Here is an 11,546-nt window from a genome sequence, read left to right as displayed (position 1 = left end):
TTAGCAACATATCAAACATTATACTCCTCATATTTTTCCCACAGGATTTTTAAAGGAATCTTTCTCAAGATGAAGATGATGAACATTATCAAGACAAGCATATACAAGGAGTCTCATCAAGATAATGATGCTCAAAAGTACAAGCTGTGATTAGAGGGAGTGTTAGGATTAATTAACTAGTGCCAATTAGTGGGTTAATCCCTGCTTGATAAGAACCATCAGCAGTTGCCTTTTGGCAACCATTGCGACGGTTGGTCGCATCCCTCTGTACAGACGCCTTTTCATAAGCGCCTCTTCCCCGTGTATAAATATCAACTTCATCAATAAAGACATACACATGATTCATTTACATCTCTCGATTTCTACTTTAAAAATAACAAAGAGAAAAGTTAGGTGGTATACTCGCCAAACCAGAAGTTGTATATATTACAAACTGAAATAAAAACCATTACCAGTTCCCAGGATTATTACGACAAGCCATCCAACAAAAGAGCAAAGAAGAACCTTTACATTATCCCGCTTTCTTGGTGTCGAAAGTGGAGTGGTGGCTTAGGGATCCAGACTTATACACAAGTAGTAATTACAAAGGCAGTGAGAGATTAAAAACAATCATAGTGCTCGACGTCAAGGCGACTTGATGGTATGCCAGTGTCATGAGGCACGCAAGAGTTCCTGCAAACAAGAGGCAACACTTCAGTGTCTCAATTAAGTGCGTGTGCAATGTGAGGCCAAACCTGGTGCTAAGAAATATGCTTTTAAGGTCTTAGAATCAGCTCTGACGTTGCGCAAGGCAATTCTAAAAAAAAAAGATTGGGTAATTCAGCAGTCTATTTCCACGTTTCAACAGACTCCAGGAATGTTATCCCTGGGGATGTTTTCTTGGCACGAAAATAAATAGTGAATATCTTTGCTTCGGTGCTACTCCCTGGGTCCTGATTAAATGTTACGTTCTTAATAATTGTGTAAAGCTTCAATGACTAGGTGCGAGACAAAAAGCATTAGCTTGCTGGATTTTACATTTGTCACTCGTGGCCTTGTGACAAACACCTTCATCATTATTTCTCTTATGTGGTGCCTGCCTACACCAGAACCATATTACAACATGTAAAAGCTAATACATAAAACTGTAAGTTGCATAGTGTTTAGTCAAGTCGGTGCTATACTCTGCGCTGAACCCCCCAAGAGGAACAAGTTCATCGTTTACCATAGAAATAAATCTTCAAGATACAAAAATTGCAACCATGTAACAAAGACAACAATACAGAAACAATCATCTAGTTACTCTCATGAAAATAAAGAGATCGAACAACTCTAACAGAAACATGTCCTAAAAGATGGCAAAATTCATACAACGTATTACGCGCATACATACCCAGCTCACTGCAAATCAAACCTGATTTGCAACCAGCCCCAAACCAGGAAATGTTATGGATGTGACTGTTATATAAGTGGTAACATGTTCTCTTTCACTAAAATCCATTCAAGTGATGTAAGCAGGTAGTGGTAGACTGGTAGAGGAAGGTAGGGGAGTGGAAATAGCGGAGGAGTTTGATGCCCATCTAGCAGCAACCAAAGTTGTTTATCGGGAAGTAAATTTCAGAAAGCAAAACCTTAGTTATATTAGTTTATTTATGACATGACTCTCCATGGTGCTTGGGTAGTAACATTGTTATCTTATTCTGCTGCTCGGTAATGTCATCAGAGGCTACTCCATACCTCCATGATACAGCGACTCTATTAAACGTCCTAAACGCCCTAGCTGCACAACCTGTCTTGACAACATGACCACACTACCGCTGCCACTTCTCTTTAGCTGGGCTTGCTAGATTGCAAACTAACAGTTCACCACTAGCAAATATCAGTCAATTAATTTAAGATCAATGCTGGCTAGCAATATATCTTTTAACTACTTAAGTTGAAAATTAGTTGCATACTCATAAATGTGGTGATCCGTTAGGGTTGTTTTCTGTTTACCCGACATGCCAAGCACCACTTCGCTGTTCAAACCAGTCCATCCTTGTTACCAGAGTCTAGAGAGCGATCATGGAAGGCAAAACAACCACACTAAAGGACCTTTAAAACATCAACCAGTGTACTGTCTCTAATTACTCATTCGAGTTTCCTGTAAGAGACTTAGGGTTATATTGTTCTAGCTCACAGTATGAGATGCATGTGGTTCTGCATGTTGTAGAATATAGTAGTTTACTTCAATTGATCGTTGGCATAATTTTTGCGGGGCAGAGTCTGATATGCAGTAGAGTCAAAATAAGATCAAAAAGGGAAGTAATGCACAAGACTGACTGGCTGGGCCATTTTCAGCTTAACAATCACTCAGAAAACCCTCGGTGCCGTGAACGCATTAGTGAACCTGAACATGCAGTAAATGAATGATTATTTACCAGTACAGTTCAATAATAATGACATCAGTTTGATAGAACAGCATGAGATGACCAACTGATGCTTGACTCGAGAAATGAACTGAAGTGTGGAAGCTCATAATTCTTGAGTTGTGCAGCAGTAAAATAGTAGCCTTTCATTTTACACTGCAAGGATCATGGTTCACAACTAACAACCTTTCATTTGAAATTTCATTCACATTTTTGTACTTCTTCCATGGCAGCTAACTCAAATTATTCAAGAATTATACCCTGTATCCCTGTCCTACTGTCCAAGGTGTTACATAGCATTTTACAGCTTGTATTCTTCAGTTGCAAAGCTACTTTGCCACAAGCAAGCATGCCTTGACTTGATTCCAATGCTAGTAATGAAAGCAGCTGAGATATTAATTAATGACCGCAATACCAAAAATTATATTTTGTTTGTCTGGAAAATATCTTGATATTAAAGGACTATAGTTGGTTATGGAAAATGGAATAATAAACAAGCAATAAAAAAGGTGAAATGCAAAAAAAAAACAGCAGTTACGCGTCCAGATATAGCGCACTGCAATTGTAAACAAGAAATTTAGTTGAATTCCACTCTGTAGTTACTGAAGCTAGTCAAAATTCAAAACAGTTGGCACTAAACCAATCCAAATTACCACCAACGACATCTAGTCTTTAATATGTCCATGTCCTTCCAACCTAGTACTATAAAGCAACTATAGTACTACCAGTCTACCACCACATGGCATATGTGGTAAGCTATATAAAAAAACCAACATATCGAAGCAACTATAGTACTAGTGTGCTACTGTGAATTGAAAATCAAAGAATCATTAGAAAGTAGAGGCTCTGTTCTTTTAAGGTACAAGCAAGCAATAGGAAACAAAGAGGCATGATATATCAGCAGTTCAGCACTAGTAATACCTTGTTATAGTACTAAGAGTCGGCCTTGGCGGGGCATTCGAGGCTGGCGTTGAAGTGGCGGGCGGGGAACTTGGCGGAGACGGAGCCCACCTCGAAGACGAGCTCGTCTCCATCGGCGCGGATCCCGGTGATGGACCACCAGCGGAAGAAAGCCCTGACGCGGATGCCGCTGAGGCCGGAGATGCGACGGTCGTCGAGGTGGCCGGTGAGGTGGTCGTTGAAGTTGGCGAGGTAGCTCCCCGCCGGCAGCACGATGCGGCAGCTGGAGTCCAGGTCGACGGCGAAGTCCCCCGAGCCGGCGTCGAGCGTGTACCCGCGAACGTTGGCCGGGAGTAGGCCGCGCGGGAAGCCACGGAGGCGGAGCTCGTCGTAGGCGGTGGCGGTGGGGGTGGGCCCGGAGGCGTCGGAGCGGGCGAGCGGGAGGAGGAAGGCCGCGGCGAGGACGGCGGCGACGGGGAAGACGAAGAGGGGGCGGGATTGGGAGGGTTTCGCCATTTCGGTGAGCGAGGCCTGGAGGGGAGGGAGACGTGGAACTGTGGAAGAGTCTGGAGTCGCGCCGGGAGGGGTGGCTCATAGTTAACCAACACGCGGGCTTCTTTCCTTCCTCATGCACACAGCCGGTAGTTGACTTTTCCTTTCACTTCTTTGCCTTATATACCCAGAAAGTTTTGATAACGCTTTATAAAGCAAACCATTACAATCACAAGGTACAACATAAATCCACATACACAAAGTAGCACAATATAAAGTAAGGGAGGGTTCTATTGAAGTTCACTTCTTTGCCCTTTTGGCCTTTTGCCAAAGGCTATTTTGATTGGACTAGGAGTATAGCCCCTTCGATCTATATTAATTGTATTAGTGTTTAGAATCCGTCTACGATAAATATAAGAGTATCTACAGTCGAAATTGACAAATCCGACTGATAGAGACAAAAGTGTCCCGTCTTTCGATGAGATGGTGGTTATCATTTTGGAGGAAGTCGACTTTGACGATCCGACTACAAACATGCGAGGACGTCGCGTCTTAGCAATCGCTAAACCAACTCCGAGAGGTTATTGACCACGCCGGAGCACGATCAACCTGACCGCGAAGATCTGTTTTCTGTAAGAAAACGAAGAACAAGCAAGAAACTAAGATTACACTCTGTATATTTGCGAATATAAGAGGAAAACTTTATTGATCAAGGTGGGGTTCTGTGACGCCTTTCTCTGGTCGTTGAACACAAATGAAATACGCGAAGTTTTAGCTATGGCGAACTTTAATCTAAACAAACCCAAAGTCTAAACGATGCCCTAAGGGCTGTATATATGGAGGAGAGGGGGGGGGGGATTTCGTGGCCCTTGAAGAAGGGGTCTGAAACCAACCCTGTCGGGGATATACCCCGCGGTATGATCCGGCCGGAACTTGGCGCTTCATCATAACCCGCCGGAGGATTGGCGACTCACAGGTCTAGCAGTTCACTGGTGTGACGACTCATGAGCCTGGCGACTTAATGATGGCCCCGACGGCGGGTCAGACGAATGACAAGGGCCCAAGGCCCAGTAGGCCGGCTCATGTTATTGTGGGCCGGCTTAAGACGGAAGACATGAGGAGTATTTTCTTTACAAGGAAGCAAGACCCGTACTTGTATCCGACTTGTAATAGAGAATAAGTTAGTTCTAATCCTACTAGGACTCTACATGTAAGCCGCCCCTTCAACATATATAAGGAGGGGCAGGGCTCCTCAAAGAGGGACAAGCAAGAAGAAAATAATCTCTAGGGCTAGACACAAAGAGCCGGCTTACCGGCGACTCCCTCATGATCATAATGAGACCTGGCCACAAACAGCATGTAGGGTTATTACCGGATGATGTTTCCCGGGGCCCGAAGCTGTCTAAATCCTTGTCTTGTGTTGCGTCTCTCGATTCCGCTCAACCCCTCTCAAGCTACCACATAGATGCGTTGGCCTCGCAACTAAGTCCTTGCACTAAGGACATCTGCCGTGACAATTTCACGACAGTTGGCGTTCATCATGGGGCCTGCGCACGGTTGTGTTGAGTTTTTGAAGGGGTTTCTTCAAAGGATCGAGAAGTTCACAATTTTTTCCGAATGAAGAATAACCGGTTCGAGAGGATATACATCAGCTTAAAGATTATCGGTCCAGATTTGCAATAGGTGAGATTTAAAGTTCAGAAGAAATTAGGGTTGCTCTCGAAGATGAAGCGGCGATCCGTCGAATCCAAGGACGAGTCGATATCTGCCACAGCGGCCACCCTGCGAGCTGAAACAAAAATCAGCCGCCTCCGTATTGATTTTCAGCGCGGCCTCGTGCCGGCTCTGTTTTTGGTCTCGCCGGTTGTACCCACTCCATCTCGCCCGCGGATTCCGTTCTCCGCTCAGCCGGGTCACGCCCGCTAGTTACGCCCGCCCCTGCTGACGCGGATTCGATCCGGTCTCGCTCCGAGTCGCCTCCGTCTAGAGCCGTTCCCACCGTCACCTCGGTCTCACCTCTGCGCCAAGTCGCCACCGCGAGTTGCCCTCTTCAAGGGGCCCAGATGTGGATCGGTCAGATCGACCACGACTTGGACTCTGCTATCGCTGCTTGAGCAGCGCCTGGCCTCCTGCGCCACCCCGGGCCAGCTCCGCATTGGCCTTGCCATGCTGCCTCCGGGTCAAGCTGACCCCGTGCTGCCTTCACCTGCTACGGTCTGCAAGCTGCCGGCCGCCATTGGGGTTACCTGCCGCTGCTGCTCCCTCGCTTGGTCGCATCGCCGCTGTAGGCCTCCGAGCCATGACAGGTTTCAACTCCTCTTCTGCCCAGGCCACACTCGAGCCGTCCCCAAGCAGAACTCAAGTCGCTGCTGCCTCTACAGCCGCGCCGGCTCGCGCCTCTAAACGACTATGGTCGGATGCTTCTTCTGCGCGTGCCACCTTGGCCTCCTACCGCTGAGCCGCCGCCGGGTCAATCTCTTGCCTTCGAGCCTCTCCGTGTTAAGTCGTTGAGCCGCCGCCGACGGGCTGCCGGCTGCGCTTTGCGCTTCCACCTACGCTGCTGTGGCCCGCGGCTCCGAGGCAAGCTTGCAGTGCTGTTTTTGCTACGTTGAAACAACCGGGTCACCTCTGCCTTTGCTATGGTCCAGCATCGAGCCGTCTCCACTCAATCTCGGTTGAGCCGCCACCAAGTTGAATCACCGTTTAAATTGCCATATCACCTCTCAAGATGATGAAGACCCCTGACGATGTGTTACAATCTTATGGTGTGACTCTAGAAAACATCGAAGATCATCAACTTGATTACTTAAAATATTCATGTGCTGGCATCCGAGCAAGGGCAACAGAAACTAAAATGGCATGCGTCATTGCAAGATGCACTTGGTTCTGATAATGTAAGACTTCAGAGGAAAGCTCTGCATCTCACACAAATACCTACTGAATACCAGGAGAGATAGGAACGTCACTGCAAAAAACAGTCTTCCAGATCAACTTATACATATCGCATCTAGCGACGATGCTAGAATCCAGGAGGCCGCTTAACGTACTTCCGTCGTTGATCCGCCGAAGCCCTGTCGGCCTGCTTGGAGCTTCGTCAGTCTGCCGCTATTGGCAAGGCTGCCTGCCATTGGGCCGCCCACGGTTTTGAGCCGCCTTGGGTTCGTCCCGCCGCTGCCATGCTCTGTATCTGAAGCCCGTCCACACGAGCTGATTTTTGAGCGCTTCTACTACAGCGGTTTGATAAGACAGAAACGGTAGAAGTAGAGAAGGCAGGATGGCCAAGTCAAATTTAAAAAAATGCTAGAGAGTACCTCTGGTTACTCGCTTCAAACATCAAGGAGCGCACGCCGATTGCACAGCCAACCAAAATATCAGGTGTTCTTTGCCCTATCTATTTTCAGTATATATTAAATTGTTTGAGAACAATTTACACTGGTATGTGATATTTTTTCGCAGGACCATTATTTATTACAAAGGTGTCACCAAGGAGCGTGCGCCAATATTATTTTTGCGCTAGCACGTTCGCGCCATGTTCTGGATGGATACGTGCGCAAGTCGCCGACCCCGCTACATCAACACACGCAACGGACTCGTCGTCCGCATCCGTGGCCGACTCGCCCGCACCCTTGCCGTTTCCAATGCTGCGGCAGACTCTTTCGTCCGTGCCGGCTTACAACACCGGTGCCGACTCTCTCCGTTAGCGCCGACTTACAATGTCGCGGACAAATCAGGTGAAATCCATCCAGTCAATTTTTATTGATACATTTTATTTTCTTCGAGAACAATTACTCTCGTTTGTCCAGTTTCTTATGCAGAACAATTCTCCATAACAAAAGAGGCCATCAAGCTATGGCCCTTGCCTACACCGGACAGGTCAATGGACATGGTCAATTATAACCCACCGAGGTTCAACATATTCCAGCAATCCACTGGCCATATCATGATCAAGCAAAAAGAGTCTCAAGCCAACTCCTCGAGTAGTCTTAAGACTCGGGGGCTACGATGACATGACTTGGTAAAGCATCGTGAGATTCAAGACCCCGGGTCATTGGGGGGGGGAGATAACCCGGTCCCGGAGGCTACCGCCATATTGGTAAAAATTTAAAGGCCGTCAAAAAATTTCCGGCTCACAATGATACTTCGGTTTATAATCCGGCTCAAGGTAAACCTGTCTCCCACAAAGCTTTGAAGCTCTAAATATCCGGTTTGAACTTCCGGTTTAAAAAGAATTCATCTCTCGCAAGTTCGAGTTTTCAGAAAAATTATAGGGACCAAAGAGAGTTTGTTGCACAGCACAACTCAAACACAGGCACCCGGCGAGCACAGCTCAGAAATATATCACTTGGGGGCTTCCGGCTTATTGAGCTAAGCTATGATTACCCTTTAATCCGGCTCATAGCCACATTTACAGGTCATTTGGGGGCTTCCTGTTCAAACATAGGTCGTATTCGAACCAAAGAGAACATAGCTGTCGGTACCCTCTTGATCGGCACAATGCCAAACTCACTAGGGGGCTTCTTGACCGTATTCGAATCATAGCTTAACTCCTTTTTGGGTCCGACGTGGATCGTATTCGAATCAGCGTCGTTAAACAACTCTCAAGGTCATTTGGGGGCTTCCTATTCAAACAAAGGTCGTATTCGAACCAAAGAGAACACAGCTGTCGGTACCCTCTTGATCGGCAACGCCAAAGCCACTGGGGGCTATATGATCGTATTCGAATCTTAGCTTAACCCCTTTGGAACGGTTTTCTGTTCGTATTCGAATCAGAAGCCTCAAAATTTTTGAAGTCTCTTTTTGCAAACAATTTTTTGGATTTTACTTGAGACTTTTTGATCATATCTGAAGCATATATGAGTGGTTTCTATTTAACCCGGCTTGACTTTGGACAATAAGTCGCCAGTATATGACAGTCATAAACATTTCGAGGTTTTGGCTTCTAAAGATTGGGTTATCACCCTTACTGCACAGGTATCATAAGCCGGCAGTATGATTCAATATCACAGGATTTGCAGAACTATGACTTATTGTAAGTGCATCTAGTGCCACCCCTAGTTGGTTTTGGAGTATTGACGACAAACCTAGTTGAGGGACTAATGTGTTTGTGAGAATTGCAGGAAAACACAGGTAGAAGTCCCTCATTGATTCGGTTTTACTACCAGAGATGACCCCTAAAAATGTATGAAGACATTGAAGACAAAGGTGGTACATGAAGATATTCACTTTGAAGACTATGACAAAAGAAGACACGTTATGAAGCATATGGAGCTCGAAGACTTAGATCTTTCGTAGTTCTTTTTCTTTTGTGTTGAGTCATAGGAACCACCGTACTGTTAAGTGGGGTCCAGGAGAACCAGTTAGAATGACTGAAGTGATGCCTAAATCAAAAACCTATGTCTTCGAGCGAAGACAATGAGAGCGAATCTTGTCCAGAGCCGGACAAGTCAGCTTTGCTTGTAGCCCAAGCAAAGTTGCCATGAGAGTTTGAAATCTGACCGTTGAGACACGTGTCAGTTCCTTAGTGACCCAGGGTCATTTCGAACAAATCAGGTCGGGTTGCCAAGTGGCTATAAATAGCCCACCCCCACAACCATAAATGGTTGGCTGCTCAGATTTCAGTGCACGACTTTTGTCGTTTGAGAGCAACCCACCTCGAAGCCTTTGAGAGAAAATTCCTAGTGAGGAGAAAGCCCTAACCACCCAGAGCCAGAGTAAATTGGGTATCACTTAAGTCTTCTTGTCTGTGTGATCTGAAGACTTATTACACTTGAGGACTGTGAATCCTCCAGACGGTTAGGCGTCGCGTTCAGAGCATCCAAGAGACATTGTGGATTGCCAGTGAACGAAGTCTGTGAAGGTTTGGGAGTCTACCTTGAAGACTTACCAGAGTGATTGGGTGAGGACTAAGTGACCTTAGCTCAAGGAGAATACGGTGAAGACTTGGTGTCCTAAACTGTGTGTTCAGGACTGGGTGTCCGGGACTGTGTGTCCTAAGGTTTAAATACCTAGCCGCTCCAACCAGACGTACAGTTGTCATAGCAACTGGAACTGGTCCAACATATCATTGTCTTCAACGAGTCACTGGTTTCATCTTCACTTCCTTTTCTTACTGTTACTCATTGTGAAGCCATTGCATGCTTGCTTTATCTTTTGTCTTCACAATGTGAATGTATGATCTGATTGGCTTTATAACTTCTTCCTACATGATCCTTATTACACTGAAGCTGTTTGTTATTGTGCTTTCACTCTATTGAATACATGACCATGGCTAGCCTAGTGTAATCTAACTTCCGCTGCATAGTAATAGGCATAATCTTCACTGTTTGTCTTCATAACTCCCACGTTTTGAAGACTTTCATAAAAATCGCCTATTCACCCCCCCTCTAGTCGATATAACGCACTTTCAATTGGTATCAGAGCGAGGTGCTCCCTTGTTCTGTGTGATTCGGTTTAACCACCTGGAGTTTTAGCTATGTCGACTGCAGGGATAATCAAAGTCTCCGCTGCGTGCCCCGTCTTCGATGGAACTGAATATCCCTACTGGAAGAATAAGATGCGCATGCATCTTGAAGCCATTGACGTCGACCTATGGTATGTCGTCGAGAACGGCGTTCCCAAGGCTGGAGAAGGTGTCACTACTACTGATGTCAAGAAGTTCACTCAACCGGACTCTACTGCCAAAAATATCATATGTGATCATCTGACAAAATGACAGTATGGCCGTGTGAGTGCTTTGAAGACATCCAAGCTGGTCTGGGACTGGCTCTCCAAGGTCAATGAAGGCGTCTCAACCCAGAGAGATCAAAGAATCAGTGTTCTTCGCAACCTCTTCAACCGCTTCAAGCGAAATGACAATGAGAATGTCCAGCACACATTTGACCGGCTCACTGACATCACAAATGAGCTTCAAGCCCTCGGCGCCACTGAGATCACCAAACATGAAATCGTCAAGACGCTGCTGAGATCACTTGATAGTTCGTTTGACATCCTGGCCCTGATGATTCAAGAACGTCCTGATTTCAAGACACTCGATCCGTCTGACATACTTGAGAGGCTCAACACACATGAGTTTCAGCTTTCTGAGAAAAGAGATATCTACGGTCCAAACTATGGGCGAACTCGTGCCTTGAAGGCAAAAGCTGTCTCCTCATCTGAAGAAGAATCTGACTGCAGTTCTGATGATCCTGAAGACATTGGAAGAGAACTTGCAATGCTAGTGAAGAAGTTCCAAAAATTCACCAAGAAGAAAGGCTTCAGAAAATCTTCACGGTCAAGCTCAAGGAATGATGAAGCTTCTGCTCATGACTACAAGAAGAAAACATGTCACAAGTGCAAGAAAACTGGACACTTCATCTCTGAGTGTCCACAGTGGGACAATGAGAACAGAAGGAAGAAGAAGAGCAAGGAATATGATTCTGACGACAAGAAGAAGAAGAAATACTCAAAGTCTTCATCACACAAGAAGAGCTCATCTGGCAAGGCAGTGCGTTTGTTGGCAAGGAGATGGATTCAGAGGAGGAGTCCGCATCTGAGGAGGCAGAGGTGGAGTCTGAGGAGGAGTCTGATTCTGGCATTGCGAGTCTGGCTACAGCATACGTCGCCAAGTTCATCTTCAACACTGAAGACAATGACTGCATCACCGACACTGACGCAAATGACAAGAACGACTCCACTCCTACCTACTGCTTCATGGCACGCGGTGCCAAGGTAAACACACGGACTACTCGCTATCAAACATATAGTGACGATGACTCTGACTGTGATTCA

At 46.1% G+C, this 11,546-nt stretch overlaps 1 protein-coding gene across 2 annotated transcripts; it reads right to left on the bottom strand.

Moving 5' to 3' along the window:
* Positions 1-374: 374 nt before the first annotated feature.
* Positions 375-3,873, bottom strand: LOC147979789 (DUF538 family protein (Protein of unknown function, DUF538)). 2 transcript variants are annotated; one of them, XM_087547178.1, is made up of 2 exons: positions 3,309-3,867; positions 375-672 (listed from the first exon to the last, which is right to left on the bottom strand). In XM_087547178.1, exon 1 carries the CDS (start codon positions 3,801-3,803, stop codon positions 3,321-3,323), a length of 483 nt encoding a protein of 160 aa, XP_087403304.1. In that variant the 5' UTR covers positions 3,804-3,867; the 3' UTR covers positions 375-672; positions 3,309-3,320. The 2 variants fall into 2 exon arrangements, with proteins under 2 accessions (XP_087403304.1, XP_087403305.1); XM_087547179.1 differs by lacking the exon at positions 375-672 and adding an exon at positions 679-2,368 and having other exon boundaries at positions 3,309-3,873.
* Between the last annotated feature and the right edge of the window lie 7,673 nt (positions 3,874-11,546).

This window comes from Triticum urartu, chromosome 3A (genome assembly GCF_056163025.1).
Source record: "Triticum urartu cultivar PI428250 chromosome 3A, HENAU_Tu73, whole genome shotgun sequence".
Classification (NCBI taxonomy): domain Eukaryota; kingdom Viridiplantae; phylum Streptophyta; class Magnoliopsida; order Poales; family Poaceae; genus Triticum; species Triticum urartu.
Note: the sequence above shows the minus strand (reverse complement) of the source record. Positions and strands in the feature narration are given on the sequence as shown.